Raw genomic sequence first — 17216 nt, 5'->3', positions numbered from 1 at the left:
TTGAATCTTTTTTTTTTTTTTTTTTTTTACACAAGTATCTAGCTAAATTACACTTCAAGTAGTTTAAAAAATTGGAAGTCGTGAAGAGATGCAACAACCAACATGAAGGCCAGAAGCTACATTCCTACTCATCCCAAAATAAACTATAATAACTGGGCATTTACAAAAGAGGGAACAAACATTTTGTGCCACCTTTTAATGATCATTGGTTTGCATAGTTGAATATTTCTGGGGTTTTTTTTCCCAGTCTGGTAGTGATTAGCTCTTCCAAGGTCTTACTGTTGAACAACAGTTTTTGAAGTTCACAAAAACATTTTTAAATTTTATCTATGTACACATGGCAAAAGAATTAAGAATTTTATTTTTTATTGCAAATTAAATTTTAGAACATAAAAGTTCCAAGCATAAAACACATAGTCTGTATTTTTAAGGTATCTTCAATGGTAAAAAAAAGTGAATGTCTATCCCTCTTTGTGAAATCTGTCAATGCTTTAACTTAACTAATTAATGTGCAACAAATAAAATTGCAAGCTTCAAAAATAATAGATATTTTACAAACCCTTCTTTAAAGTCTGTAACTTGGCAGAAAAATTGGCATCTAGTCTAGTACTTGCATAATCTCAGGTAATTGTTTCTTGACATTTCTGAAAAACCTAGTGAAGTATAAAGGTGATAAAACTGAGCTGTGTCTGTGATGCTGCAATGCCATGTAGTTTGTACACATGAAAGATGCTTCTTTCTTAGTGAAGTCTTTACTTAACTCATTCTCTTCAACTGGAAGCTGAAGGTGTGAGTCATTTTCTTCAGTTACACTTACAGTTTTGATTTTAGATCCTTTGTTCCTACTCCATGTGTGGCCTTCTGATTTTATTTCCTCTAAAAGAATCACTTTTTGTAGTTATTAATTCTAACTCATGTTCCTTTGAATTCAGTTTCCTAACCACTTCCTTCTGAGCTGTACTTGAAAGGGCATTAAGGTTCAAGACTTTTATTTTTATACCTTTTTGTATTCATTCATCTGTCTCTAGAATTTCACTCATCTCAAATTAGGTCTTGGCTATGATTCTGTAAGTCTGGTAATACAGTTATTAGAACTGTTTTTATTTCTGTAAAAACATAAGTATTTTAATTTTGTAACTTATCGAATACTTATATTTCTTTAATTTAGAAAATAATGCTATGGGGTTTGAATTTGGTTTTATAGTTCTATTAATTTAGTTATATGATTAGAAGATACATTCATAGTAGCATTTCTTAAGAATACTGAACTACATGGTCCAACTTCCCATCAAATTACTACAGATTTGCATATAGTAAATTGAAAAAAAGGATAATATAGTTTTTCTTCTGTATTTTTTGGCCGCATTTATCTTTTTTTTTTTTTTTTTTTTTTTTTTCCTTGATCCTGCTGTTTAACTGCTGGAAACATATCAGTAAATTCTGGTTGGCTGATCTTTTTCACCTTTCTTGCTAAACCCAAGATAATTGGAAGTGTCTGCTTTTATTCCACTATGTAATAAAGGGAATTGGAGATATTCTTGAGCTTGTTGAAAGTATTTTTTTTTTAAGGATAAAATGTTTACCACAAGAACTGTTAAACTTCTTCTTTTAAGGCTGTATGAGAAGAAAAAATGTTAAGATTGCATTTTCAAATAGCAAAAGGAGCATATTTGGTCTGGTTTTAGCTTTAACTATATTTCATTTAATTATATCAATTTATCTTTAATTGTACCTGCCTGGATTTCCAGTCTGCTTAACAAACTTGATCTTTCTTTCAGATTTCTAATTTCTTAGGGAAGAAATGCCTTCTCATCCTTTAAAAAAATGATACTGAAAGTGAGGAAATACTAAAGCTGGGTTATAACCAGCTGTCATTTAACTTTTATTATCAGTCTTTGTCTGATATTACCTTTGGCACTTCTGATTGATTTAATGTCAGACTCATAGTAGAGTGAATTTTATGCATCTTTGCATTCATAATGCTCTTTCAAATATTACAGGCATGGTCTTCTCCTAAGAGTAGAAGCTGAGGGCTCAACTGCCTTCTGTTCACTTATTTACATCTTCATATCCCATTGCCACCTTCAAAAATATAAAGGGCCCTTGCTATTGAAAGCATTTCATTTTACTAATGAAAAGAAAGGTTCATTATAGATGAGGATGAGCTTTATTTTGAGTGACAGAAGGCCTGGCTATACAGACATACTATTCCAGTCTTTCAAAGGAAACAGAACCTCAAGTAATTGCCAGGTTTAGAAAACAGATTCTGCACCTAGGAAGAAAGAGATGTCGGGTTTTTTCCTCCTGTGGTTTTCCATAACATTCAGCAAAGCTTGCTTATAGAAAGTGGATTTTGTTGAGGTTTTTTTGTGAGATCTTCAAAGCAGCAATTGTAACAAAGTTGTTTTGAGTGTTCTTTACTAGAATATTTGTAAAGGTTATAGATTTCTGGAGATAAAAAACTAGGATTTTAATTCATTACTCTTCTCTTCCTGTCTTCAATACTTCATACTAGTAGACCACTTTACAATGAAGGTTTTGGGGAGTGGATTTTTGTTTCGGTTTTTTTGTTTGTTTTTATGTTGTTGTTGTTGTTTTGGGGGTTTGGGGGGGGTTTTTTGGTTTGTTGTTGTTGTTGTGGTTGGTTGGTTGGTTGGTTGTTTTTGGTTTTGTTTTCTTTTAATGAAGGTGGAGTTTAGAAAATTATTACCAAATTGAAGTTTGCTTAGCTTGTTTTTGTTTTTCCTCTTGTTCTGGCTATTTTCCCTTAAACACTAAAAAATAATGTTACTAATTTGACATAACCTAATTCTGCTTTCAAATCCTGGTAAGGGTTTGAAACTAAATACCATAAAGTATCTAATAGCTATCTTCTTTGACATCCAGAGTTTCTGAAAAAGTTTGCAAAATATTTAAATATTTTTAAAATTGAAAATGCATTATTGTATTTAAAATATTGTAGCAATTAGAGTGGTGCCTATGTTCTGCTGAGCACTTCTTGCAGAGCTAATATGAGATATTGTAGGTATATTTTTAGGTCTACTCAGAATTCAAGTCTCAGAACAAAAGAAGCCTTCTGCTGTTGAAATATAGCAATTAATTCAAGAAAATTTAATAATGAATTATAGTTATCCCAGTTTCCTTGATCTTATTTTAATAGAAGATAAATGCATTATCTGTTTTATACATTTTTATTGAGTCACATTTGCTGGAAGTTCTCTGTTGGAAAGACTTTCAATCCCTACTTCTAGGATATTTGTCTTACACAATGCCCAGTAAACCACCTTCAGAGAAGGAAAATAAAACTTTGGTAAGTGGATGACAAAATCAATGGTATTGGATAAATCAGTAAACAAGGATAGGCATGATGATTGTTCAACAAGTGGGAAAAAGGAGGAAAACTTCAAATGCCAGAGAACATAGGGAGGCTATTTCTATCTATTAAATGTAAAGTAAGTGGTATAAATAACTTTTATGTGTCCAGTCTTTAGAAGGGAGAGGTAACAGAAATGCTGATTTTAGTGTTGTTCCCTACATATAAATTTCTTGAGTTTTCTATTTCCTTAAGAAAGATTCTTATTAGTTTTTTCTCCCCCTCCTGCATAATTTTCTTTCAAGAAATGCATTTACAATTGATTAAAGAATTGGGTCTTCTTGTTTGTTTGTTTTTTTAATAACTTCAGTGAATGTTTACTAGAGTTCTATTTTTTGGAGTTTCTCAATTAAAAATATTGGTCATCTAATGAAAACTGTGGAATTGCCATATTCAACTTGGACCTAGTAATATAAATCAAAATTTAATAGAGAAGCAATTCACATTTGGAACATTGTTAACCATTTTCTTGGCCTGGATTTTAAAGGCCCAGTAGGAGATACCTTAGTGTCCACTACTAACACAACCTAAAGAACTTCCCATGAGAATAAATTTTTTCAATTAGAAAGATCTGATGGAAAGAAATTCTGAAACTGGCAGATACCTAAATTAAGCCAGCAATTTCAGGCAAGAGACAGTTATCTCAAACCTGCTAAAAGCTTGACATCTCAATTTAAGTAATCAAAATAACCAGAATCAAAATAACCACAGTAGATATTTCTCTACTGTTTTTTTGCCATACAAGTTTATGATACTATTTTCATTCTCTGTAAAATAACTGTTCTCCAAAATATGAAGATAAGCATTCAGGCAAACCATTGCTGAAAAATTTGGATCGGTGTTTCAAATTTGTACATGAAAAAGCAGAAATCCAGAGTTTCACAGGATGTCCGTCCAGATTTTGATAGAGAAATGAAAATGTAAATATGAAGAAACATTTATAATTATTAATAAAGGATTTGATCAGACTTTTTTTCCTAATAGTGTCAATTTGTGGTCATATATTTCAATGTGTTTTTATTTTCCAAAGTAATTGTACTCTATTTTATTTATGTATTTTAGGCACGGAAGGGGCAGTGTTTGGGCACTCTGTGGAGACACCCCATATCAGAGCAGAACCTTCCCAAGACCTCAAGTAGGTGTTGTTCAAAAGTTGTTTTAAAATCAAGTACTCTCCCAAAAAAATTAAGTCTGGATTAAAAGAACAGTATCTGTATAGTAATATATATACTGCCTATTTAATGACTCATAGGTACAAAAACACTGATAGACTCCAGTTTGATCTAATTAGTCAAAAAATCCCCACAAACTCCTTACACATGAAAAGTAAAACAGAGTGGTTTTTATATATGGCCTGCCTCCCATAGTAGAAATTTTTGAGAAATAATTTTTTCCTAGACTGGAATATTCAGGTTTTTCAAGGTCCAACATGTGTAGTATTGTTCAATAGCATCAGACCAGCTGTTTGATTTTTTTATGAGCTGCTACAGAATATATATGTCAAGTTGAAGTAAAAAGTCACAGATTTTTCCATTTAGTGGTGTTCCTGGGTTTTGGGGTTTTTAATGCTACCACACACACTTTTCAAAAATTCATTACCATGTGAGGCTACTTTTCTAAATGTAAAATTTTTCTGTATGTAGTAAGAGAAGTGGAGAAATCAGTAGATAGTAAAAGAGTAATTTTAAAATTTACTAAGGAATCTGTAGAAAAGAAAACTTAGAAAAAATTAAAATGAAAGCTTTCTTTGAGGTGCATGTTTGTGCATTGCTAAATCTGTGATTTATGTGGATGTGATTTATAATTAGAATCACAGAAAATCAAAAGTTCTTCCTTGTGTTACTCCCAGCAGAACTGGTGAGAAACAGTATGGATTTTGAGTCAATTCTACTATGAATTTTGAACATTATATAACAAACTCCTTACCTGCTCAGAAGTGTTTCTGATTAAGTGCTGCAGGAAAGCATGGTTAAATTCTCAGCCTTACATTTGCAAAGGTATTTATGTTCATTGACCAATAACAATGTTGCAGAAATCATTTTGAGGAAGCTGTCCATGTAGACAAGTTTGACCATTGTACATGGAGTGTGTGCACTAAACATTTTAAAGTCATGTATAGCTTTGGGTTCTTCTGGAGCATCCCGCTCACTAGATTTCTGTCTGAAAAATCTTTTTTCATTTCCATGACTCTTGTCAGTCCTCTGTGGAAAATAATTGTAAAGGCATGCATTATGACAATCACCAAGGTGATATGATGTCTAATCAGAGGAAGTTCAGCAGAAATCAAAGAAACATAACAAGCTTTTCTCTTTTCAAGGGACCAATAGTTTGGGTAAGAGGCTGGAACTTGTCCCACTCAAAAGAACCTGGAAACACTGCTTTCTCTACTTTTTTCTAATCATTAAATAATATTAACAGAGTGAAAATGTATGGTAAAACAGATAATCTTGTGTCTTCAGGATTAATGTAAGTAAGGTTAAAATCACCTCACTTCTGCAATTCACACATGGGACATTCACCCCTCCAGTCTTTTGTCTTTATTCCTTGCCATGATTCCGATTGTTGCTTAATGTTTTCAACTCCACTGTCACTTCAGTTCATTTTTCCAAGATGGACTTAAATTAGTCAGCATTTGGCACTCAACTTTCTGTCCTCTCATTAATAATGATTTTAATGATTTTTTTTTAATTCAAAAAACTGAGGAAACACACACTCTTGGAGTTGAGTCAAGTAACCTTAGTATACTTGTAAGTACTTTATTCTTAATATATTAAATCCATTTTATGTTCTGCAAGTTTTTGTACACATGTGCTCCTCTATTAGTTGGATTCCATCATATTCTTTTTTAAAACTCTCAAGTCAATTTAATAATATTAAAATAATTATAATTACTGTTAGGACATTTCAGTGGGCCTGTCAGGGTCCTGTTATTTTTTAATGTTTTAGAATAAACTTACCCAAGGTGTCCAATAATGGCAATCCTAAAATCACCTAGCATATTTTCCAAGTGCAGCATCCCTGTGTATTTGGATAGTTGAACTTAATGGTAAGTAATGGGAGGGTAGAAAGTTTGCTGGATGAACATTATTCATTTTTAAGTGGACACATTTGAATACAATTTGACAGCATCAATGAAAATGTATTAGGTTATGAGAATTATTGTATACAGGGCTGAAAGATAATAGAATATACATTATATCATTAATTAAAATATAAATCACCCTATATTTTTCATGTTGGAATATGTATTTGTGGTCAATCAATAAACCTCAGATGTCAGACTTTTTTTTCCTTTTTCACCAAAATCAGCCTTTTTTTTTTTTTTCCTTTTTCTCCAAAATAAGTATGCTGAAAACCTATTCATAGCCTTGTAGCCTTGTGTATGTAAAAAGATTGACTACTGAATTTAAACAATGGAATAATGACCACCTTGGTTATTCTAAATGAAACATAATTAGAAAATTTGGTCTAAGAATTTGATGCCTACAAGGATCATAGTACTTCCTGGGATTTTAGTTTAATCTATCATGGTCAGGGAGACAAAAAGATAAAGTCAGATTCACATATCTGAACTCCAGATTGACATATCTAGCTCTACGTATCTAAGCCTTGCCTCAGACACTCTTTGTTCTATAGCCAGATTTGAGGTCTTCATGCAGAGAAGGTCCCCTAATATTTACTGTTAAAAATGTGTTATGTAAAAATAAACTTTAGTTGAGTACTGTTATAATTCATTCCTATGTGTCCAACCATTTTGGTCACATCTTTCTCCTTTCTTGCATTTTCAAATAATAGCTAGAAAGGTTTTGCTTTCATACAGTGCTCTTACACAATCCTTTATGAATGCTTTTGTGTCAAATCCCAAAAACTAATTAAAGATTATTTTCATTAGTTGGGATAAGTAGCATAAAAGAATCATGCATTAGAATCAAGAAAATGAATTATATCTTAATTATTTAATCTTCCTGTTTCCTTCACTACTCTTTCTCACAGGAACACAGTTAGGAAAACCAAACCGCCCATATATTCCCCAAATACGGTGTTTAAGCCAATAGTGCATTAAGAAATGTTGCACTAATAGGCAATATCCAGGCACAAAATAGACAGACAGTAGTTAAATGCAGATAACTTTGCCCTTGATAACATCCTTAATAAAGGGATGAAGTAATTTGTTGTTGTCCTCTAGAGATAACTGCATGATCAAATTTAAAAGATTTTTTCTCTTCTATGCCATGCCTCACACACCAGTATCAGTTAATCCTGCAAGATAATGCTGAGAATAATGAGGTGAAAATTGACCAAGTGGCAAGAAACCATGCAAGATAGTTGGATTCTACTTTACCTCTAATAAGAATTAAAAATACTTCTATCTTGCACAGGAGGTCTGATTCACTCTGAGTTGTCTGATTGTTTGTAAGAGACACCTTTTGTGACATTTAAGGAGTGGTTTACTAATAGGTCAAAATACGTATTTTGTAAAAGCCTGGAGCCAGAGAGCACATCAGAAATTTTTAACTTAACTTGTTAGTCATCTGAGTAGGTTGAGAGTGACAAAATCACTATGACTCTTTTCATCTTTTATCAATCAAATAATAAACAAAACTTCATCAAAAGATAGAAGATGCAGCAGAGTGAAAAAAACCTGTCTCCCTTCCTATGCTGTTTTAATGACATCAGATGCTATTTACATTCCGTGCCCTTTGAGAAAAAAAATAGTAATACTTACTATTTTTGTTTTCATAATTTGTGCTAGTTATTTCATTGTTTGGGCACACATATTGACAGAAAGTTGTTTTGCTTAGTCTTATCACTAGCTGTTGAAAATATGATTTTTTAACATACATGTTCATAAAAAAATAGGTATGGGTATAGTAAAATTTGAAAAAATTCCAAAAGTTAAGCTTCTCTTTTTAAATGTGCATGTGCTCTTCTCTTTTTAAATATACATTATATACATTTATATATATATATATGTATATATATAAAATAATTTTTAAAATATTGATGTAAACAGAGGAGAAAACCAGTAATGAAAGGTTGTAATTGCTATGTAGACAAGACAGAGTAGAAACAAAAGATAGTTGGGTCTTAAACTGGAAGAATAATTTGCTTTAGTGTTCAGTGATGATGATTATATTTGACATTGGAAAGGGAAAATGCTCTAGTAGGAACCAAGATATGAAGGATAAAAATATTACTATCACAAGAGATAGAAAAATCCATTGAGTTTCATATGGTTAATTTAGGATACTGGAGGCTCCTTTTCTCCAGGCTAAACTACCCCAGCTCCCTCAGCCACTCCTTTGAGTTACACCATAGACCCTTACTCAGCTCTGTTGCCCTTCCCTGGACTCGCTCTAGCACCTCAGTTTCTTTATTGCAGTGAGGGGCCTGAACTGGACACAGAATTCAAACTTTGTCCTCACCAGTGCCAAGCACAGGGGGACAATCACTGTTCTGGTCCTGCTGGCCGCACTATTGCTCAAACTGGTCAGGATGTCATTGGCCTTCTTGGCCACCTGGGCACAGCTGGCTCATGTTCAGCTGCTGTCACCAGCACCCCCAGGTCCTTTTCTTCTGGGGCTTACATTTGTGATTGCTTTATGATTATAGCCTGTCATGGCTTCAGGAACCCACAGATGGGCTCCAAGCTCAGCTGTCTCAGCCTGCACAGGGTTATGAGAGTAAATATATTACTCGATCAAACTCGTCTGAAAACCCATATAAAGCTTGTAGCAGCAGAAAGCATTTGCACAGTGCTGACTTAATGAAAGACTTTACACAGCAATTATTATGAAGGCAGCTGAGGATCTTTGTTTACATGAAGCTCAGTCATGTCTAATAGCAGGCATGACCAGTGAGTGCTCAGAGTGCCAGAGAGAGATGTTCAAGGTTTCAGTGGTGCCCTCCTGTGTGCCCTTGGCTCCTGCAAGGCTTGTTTCAACTGTGGTTGCTTTTACACTGCTTCTAGATTCAAAATGCTGCGTAATTAATTCTGATTTCACATAGATCCAGCCTAGGACTAGGCACAACAGTCCACAATATGTTCAAGGTTTTCATTTTCACAGATACTGCAGGTAGAAGTGTTTCACTGTCTTTTTAAATGGAAGTTGAGTAACAGTCCTCCATGCCCAGGAGATATTAGAGATACCAGAACTCATTTCTGACATGCTTTGGACTCTAAATATGGTCTTGTTTCACCATGCCCATATCTGCATTTTGCTGTAGTTTTTCTGATGAAACATGATTTGATATATTACTTGTATTCCATAAAAATTGTAGTACATCTCATTAAGTAATGCTGCTGTAGCATGCATAATATTTTCATTTCATGTCTTTCTTTTGATCCTAAGCAAACAGACTTACAAAAGCATTACTAAAAAAGGCTACTGATTTTTTTTTCCCCATTTGAGCAATCTTTAGTTTTTTAAGTTTTTTCTTATACTAAATTTCTCCACAGAGATTTTTTCCTCACTCCAGATGTTCCTTTTTCCTTCCTGGGTGTAGCTCCATTTTCAGTGGCACTGTTTACTCCCTTTCACAAGAAAACAAGGCTTCTTAAATTTGTCTGTCTATTCTCCCCTCTCATGTTCCTGATCATTTGTGAAGGAGTTAGGCAGTTTCATACAAGGCAAAAGTTTTTTAGGTTTCTGTGTGTTTTCTGAAAGCCAGTGCCATCTAGAAACAGTCTAAAAACAGCTCACTGTACTAGTATTTCCTGCTGTCACTTTACCCATTTGTATACACATGGCTTCAGAATACCCTCAGCTTCAGAAATGTCTTGTTTCATGGTTAGGTGAAGGTTGTAGCACGTGGAGTACATGGAGTTCGCAGCAGTGCTGTGGTTGTGTGTGCAGAAGTATGGTTTGGGTTCTTGTCTTAGCACCATGCCAGAGCCAGGCAAAGGATTTGGAGCTCATACAGACTGGATATAAGAAAAAGGAGGCTCAGAAATTACAGGAAGTGTGTGAGTTTATGAAACTATTAGTTATGCAGTCCACCAAACAAAAAGTCCTATTGCTTTTATCTATGATTTTACAGAGAACTCTGAAGATAACTTTTAGCCATAGAGAAGAATGAATGATTTTACATGCTTTATCATGCAATTCACACTTTATCATTTGTTGGATCTCAAGGTGGAATTTACTGCCAAAAAAATTTAAAAAGCTATTTGAATTCTTCACAATCTACTACTCAATTTTGTATTGCAGAAAGTAAAAGTATCTAAGTATCTCTTTAGTTTGCTTGAACATGGCAGTTGTCCTAAAAAAGTGACTGAAAGTAAGCTCACCAAAACTTTTCTGATTTTTTTTTGTGATTGACTGATTTTTTTTTTTTTTTTTTTGAATGTTTGAATAAAATCCAAATATGGGCCATTGGAAAGTATATTCCAAGGTTTCTGCTATGCCTAATGTGCAGAGTTTGTCGAAGACCTGTCAAAGGATTCTCAGCAGAATAATTTTCCATGAGATGCAGTTTTCTCAAAATGTGCATCAGCCATGTCTTTGGCTCAGTTAAAATACATCTGTTTGCATCAGCTAAAATAAATCTGTTTATATCAGCTTAAGACCCCTTAGAGAAACTGTATAGAAAATATCATTAGACAATTGCAGGTGGTCTGGACTGTTACTTCCTAATCACAGGAAGCTAATGGTTTTCAAAACTGAGATTCTTCAGATGCCCCCAGGCACTTTATCTTCAGATCTAACTCTTGACAAGCACTTGAGCATTTTCTGTGGGCATGTTGCTTCAGTCTCTTTCTGACAAGACAAATTTCTATTTTAGGGAACTGTATTCTGAAAGATAGCTCAGGTAATGGAGCTATTTCTGTAAAGAAGATAAACTTCATGTAAAACTTCATGTTTAGCAGAAAGGCAGGGCATGTGTAGAAAGGGATTCAAGCCAGAATAAAAATAAGGAAGCTAATGCAGAGGGAAACTTTTGGGGTAGAATGGAGTAGCTCTAAGTTGTCATGACTATGACAAATCCTTTTCCCGTACCCTTCCTTGAGCAACTGTTTTGGATTGTCTCATATTCAGAACTCTTTCTCACAGCCTGGAAGTTTAGACTTTCAAGCATGTTTCGGTATTTCTCTAAGAAATAAAAGCTCATGTTCTAAACCTCACATTTCTACTAATTTTCTACATTTTCAAAGGTTTGTGTTTTAGTTGATTTATGACTGCATGATTTTTTACTACCTGAGATGCCACTTAAGTTTTTGATTTGTTTTCTTCTTAGTATTACTTCTGGTTATGGTAGCTTCCTTGTCTTTAGGTATTCTGGCTATGCCTTCACCCATGCTAAGAAACAATCATGCATTAAGTTCTCTTTAACCTCCTTCATATCACCTGCTTATTTAATCAAGCTCTGGTACTGAATATTTGCTTTTTCCAAGACTTTCTCTCTTTGCCTTGATGCTTCTTCACTGTTTCTATTCCTTAAGCAACACTTCTGGAAAAGTCCTCAATGATCTTTCATTCCTTTTTATTCCTTCTCAATAATTTTTTTTTTTCCTCTTATTCTCATAAGAGATCCTTTATTTCCCTACATGGGAAATAATTTTCCTGATTTATCGTCTATGCCAAATAACATTAAATATTCAGTGGTCTCAGGTGTTGCTATGGCAATGCAGATCTATTGGATTTAAATCTGTGGCATGTACAGGGCAATTAGAACTCATCTTTGAGCCCAGTGAATTTCTAGGTTAGTGAGAATTTTAGAAGTTATAATAAGGGCATGCTGACAAATGCCAAAGTCAGTGACATGCATAGCATGGACGTTACATGAAGTGCTGTACCAAATGCCATTCTACTGTTTTGATTTCAGTCATAGAAGTTTCCTATTTGTTTAATCTTATTATCTGTGAGTTGCACAATTGGAAATTGGGAGGAAAAAAAGTTAATATTTACTGGTTTGGACCAATACTAATTTCAAAAAGCACTTATCTAACTCCCTGTTACTTATGACTTATGTGTGTTGTCAAAAAAACTAGATACAAATCAAGCTCAAGATTAGGTTTTCAGGTAAATAAAAGTAAGTTTCCTATGAGCATACAAGAATTTTGCTTCTTAACAAAGAAAAGCTGATGATCAGTAAACAATGTTAAGAATGTTGCGGCCTCCAAATTTACCCCTGCTTTTCAATAACGATAATAAAAAAATCATCCTGAAAATAAAAGCGATTTGTTAAAAGCATCAAAATACAACAAGCTTCAAGAAATATAAATATTCTGGCAGTGATTCATATGTATCTTGAAGAGGTGCATATTTTGATACATGTAAATGTATCAAATTATTTTTAATCACTTTATATGGTAAAATGTGCATATATAACCTTGTAAATAGTTCAAGTAATAATGATTGAATGATAATTATTTTTGTATCATTCCCACTGTTATGTCAAATGTGGCTATTCAAGAATCCACTGCTTGAATAATTACAATATCTTAATGAAAAGTTTTAAGATTTTTTGTTACCATGATCATAAAAGTCACTGGCTATTCTTCATGTTGCGACCTCACTTCCAAGAAATTGACTGAATGGAAAGCATAATCTTATCTATCAACATAAGTATTCATTGGACTCCTTTAAGGACCCTTGGTCCCACTGGAGGACTCTTGAAATAATTTTCTTTTATCATCAGGACAGCTAACTCTTCATAATAATAGAAATTTAAAGAATCTATATTTTTAATTGTTGGAGGCTTCTGGAAAACAACATTTTCAAAATTATTTAGAAAAAAATCTCAGTTCTAATTTGGACCAAAATCCTTTCACTCATGGGAGAGAAAGATCCTGCATTCTCTGAGGTTTTTGGGATTGAGCCTACTTGTTTACAATAAAACAGTAGGAAGAAGAAGAGAGATTTGGCACATCCATTTGCCTTCCTTCTTCTCTTTGTATGTCTTCCCCACCCACTGTCACAGTCTGCCACAGCTCTTGACCTACAGGTAGCAAGATCAATGGTACAATTATTTTAACCTATAGAAATCTACAAAAGGCTTACCAAGTGAATGTGTAGACTTTCTGTTGGTCTTATATTTGCAAAATTTTTTTTTTTTAAATCAGGGTTCCTATGCTCACTGAAAAAAAAAGTACAATATGTGTGTTGGCAAGACTATCATGCATAAAAGTTAAATACTGGGAAGTGTTAATTTCTTGACCGCCAAATATGAAGATGTCAATAAAGGGGAAATGAGTACCTGTTTTACATATGAGATCTCTACCTGACATATTTTTAATTCACAGTTTTGAATAGAAATTTTAGATTGTTGGGGGGTTATATGAGTTGTTTTATTAAGTAGCATGGGTTAGATATAGGGCTTAAATAGACACCAAGCAAATAACCTTATATTTCCTTCTATTTTAAGAAATATTTTCCACTAGCCAACACAAAAAAATAAACATAGATAAATTATATCCCATGTGAGTATGAGGAATGTGCAGGTGGTAAATCTAAAATATTGGTTAAAACCCTTTTCTTTTGGTTCACATTTTAAATTCTTTTTCTCTAATACAATATAGGTCAGCATGCAAACAAAAAATACAAAATGAAGAAAAAATGACTCTGCATTTCAGATGAGAAATATTTAATACCTTCAAAGGAACATATTCAAGATATTTTAAAAGTTTCCCTTTTTCTAGCAGTAATTCATTATTTCAGCTAAAATTCATATGGCTTTGATCTTATGAAATTTATCTTTTTTCACAAATTAACTGCTGATAATTAAAAAGAAAAAGCTCTTCTCTGCCATGGATAGATATCTTGCTTCATCACGTATAGCAATTTGACCAATTATATTATTTTAAAACTTTTTTTAAAAGCCTTTTTGGCTTTCCTACAGTTTTGTAGTTTCTGTCTAATAATAGCAGTAGTTATCTTCTCCATCAGAGCAGTTTGTCGTTTGGGAAAGAAAAATTAATTCTATGAATAGGATTCACTCATAGATGTAAACGCCTCTGCGACAGGCCATCAGTAAACCTGAAAGGAAAGCAAATTCTCCATATGCTATTATAATAAAACACTTTTCCTTGGAGGAATGATCATTACAATGTGGAGTGTTACACAGTGAGTTTATAGTAGAGATTAAAGGTATCAGAAATATGGCAAAGAAAAAATATTATAAAGAAGCTGCATATCAAACCTAATTATCGCAAAACATTGAGAAAATAATCTATGTGTATAGACTTTTGCATTTGCAGTAGCATACTGCAGTCTCTTTTCAGATGCAGATCAGCGAAAGAATAACAATAAGAAAAGTAAATTAGAACTTTAAAACAGATTTAGGCATTCAGTTTTACTAGTAGATGGTTGGTGTTTTAAAATCTTCCTTGATGATCGTCAGTCATTCCTTGACATTTCTGCCACATTATTTAATTTCCGAAGACTGCTAAGATTCTCTATTGCTATTGTCTAAAAAAACAAATTTCTTCTCTATGGTGTGGAGAAGGCTGATAATACCAACTTTCCAAGCTGAAAAATTAATTGGCCAAATATCTTCTTTTTAGACAAACATGAAGTTATTTGTGTTAATGTACTTCATGAAAAACTGTGATGCAACTAGACTAAATAACTCTAAGCTATACACTGTCAAAAGTTTATTCTACAAAGAAAACCATAGTTTCTTGATGGATGTTCCTTAACAGATTTTAATTGTCCACCTACTGAAAAGTTTTAGTTAGGTCTAAGGGATTTGGATGTTATAAAACTAGAAATATTTGTGACTTGGCTAAGCCACATTAATTCAATGCAATAAATGTAGCTAAGAGCACTTTTTTCTCTTTATGATTATGAAATGACATCTGAAACCACGGAGAAATGTTAATATTCCTGTAAAGTAGGTTGTAAATCACAATGATAAGCTGCTGAAAAATATGGAATGGAAGAATAAAATTTATTTCATTCAGTTTCCTTTTAACTTCAAGGTAAAACCTCATTAAGGCAATGGAGTGCTCTCAGAAACCTAATTTCTAAACTTTATAATTTACATAATTTATAAAATATTTTGAACATTCTTTTCCTGCTGACCTGTAGCCATCAGAAGTTCACAAACCAACCCCTGAAAAGCACTTGTGTATGTCATTAAATAATTAATGATATTTAGATTCTTCCCCAGTACAAAGAACTGCAGAACCTTCTATCAACTTTTCTCTACAAAGTGTCAAAAAAAGGAAAGAAAATGGCTTAGCAGTAGCAGAGATAGATATTTTTCTATTGCTCCTATCTATGTGTATCCCATGTTTTTTGGTTTTTTGATATCAGTATCTACAAAATGTGTTTCTCTCTATCTGGACACCTGCTTTTAATAGCTTCATTTTGTTTGATGTATAAATGCTTTTCTCTTTTTTTCCCTCCATTTCTTTTTTTCCTTTCCCTATTGAGTGTCATTGACAGGCAGCAAACAGAAATGTTTCACAGATGCCATCTCAGTGACTTTCTTTGCATGCAAATGTGGCACTTTGGTTTTCAAATAGTAGTCCAGTACTGTTCTCTGTACTTAAAAAATGCAATAGTTGAAATACTTTGAAATTCTCTTGTTCCGTTGCTTGACAGATTTCATCTGGCTTTTCTGCACCAATTCTCTGTCAAACTACTCTCTCCATTATACCTCTAGTACCTCATTATATTTTTGGGTAGCTGTGACCCTAACACTTTACTGAAGAGGGAAATAGTGTTTTCTTCAAGCTACTCAGTCTAGACATTTTTATCATTAACATATTTCATCTTACAAAATGCCTTTGTTCAGGTAAAGTGGAACTGTGTCCTGCCATTATATTACTAAGTTATAAATAGATTTTAAAAAATTGTCTCCCTCCCTTATAGTGTTACGCAATGTCTACAACTGAACACCATTGAGCATGTGAGCATGTTTTCTACAAGATCTTGGCATTAGTACTTCCTTTTCAAGACAAATCTCTACAATCTTATGAGAAAGCACAGCTAAGAAAGTATCATAGTTCTGCATCAAGGCTGATGGAGGATCTTAAGCATAGGGAACTGAGAAGCAGAAAGACTAACAGTAGAACAAGAATTGCTTTGAGTAAAGATACCAAGAAGCAGTGATGTGTGTCTTAACCCTACTATAACAGGGTTATATGAACATAATGAGTATTTTAGAGAACAGAAAAACCATACAATGCCCCCCAAATAATAGCAACATAACAGATTTTCTTCCCTTTCTACACGAAGCTGCTAATACCCACAACATGAATGAGTCTGTCAAGGCAAAACCATTTTAACCAGTTTCACATAATTTAGAACATTTAAAGGTTTTGTTTTCTCTTTATTTTGTTAAATATTTGTCATCACTTAATAAGAAGACTTTAGTACTAAACTCTTATTATAGAAGGATTAACAGAGATGTGCAGATTCTTAAGTACCTATATTTCAGTATTAGTACAGTTCGATGCATTAAGTGCTAGTGCCAGAAAACATCACTAAGCAGAGAAGTTTATATCAGTATATTCTTAAATGCTTAACTTTTTTTCTTTCTCTTTTTCATAAAAGGTAGTCATAGGCACACCTATGATCTGGTTTTCCTTTGTTACCTTTCAAAATGTGTTAATATCTACCTGCATCATGGCTTTTGAGGCTGGGAAGTTTTTGGTGGTTCAGTTAAATGCATTTTTTCTCAGGGATTGTTTTTGTCTTTCAGACTTGAATCTCCTACTAGATCTTTGGTGATGGAAGCTCCCAGAGGAGTGCAAGTCAGTGCAGCTGCAGGAGACTTAAAGGCTACCTGTAGGAAAGAACTGCACTTACAGTCCACAGAAGGGGAGGTAAGTTCAGCCAGCAGAGAAATGTTCTACAGCTCTGCCCATCAAAACACAGAGTGAGGAGGGTTT

General features: G+C 33.5%; 1 protein-coding gene across 12 annotated transcripts in view; it reads left to right on the top strand.

The window, feature by feature from the left end:
* SGCZ (sarcoglycan zeta) overlaps window positions 1-17216 on the top strand; it is a 421463-nt gene that overhangs the window by 390979 nt on the left and 13268 nt on the right. For all 12 annotated transcript variants that reach the window (XM_040065419.2, XM_040065418.2, XM_058420742.1 and 9 more), the window contains 2 exons: window positions 4436-4508; window positions 17027-17150. In XM_040065419.2, the coding sequence (XP_039921353.1) occupies window positions 4436-4508; window positions 17027-17150 (197 nt within the window). The remainder of the gene's footprint in view (window positions 1-4435; window positions 4509-17026; window positions 17151-17216) is intronic.

This window comes from Hirundo rustica, chromosome 5, assembly GCF_015227805.2.
Source record: "Hirundo rustica isolate bHirRus1 chromosome 5, bHirRus1.pri.v3, whole genome shotgun sequence".
In the NCBI taxonomy this organism is placed as follows: Eukaryota; Metazoa; Chordata; class Aves; order Passeriformes; family Hirundinidae; genus Hirundo; species Hirundo rustica.
This window is presented reverse-complemented; position numbering and strand designations above follow the sequence as displayed.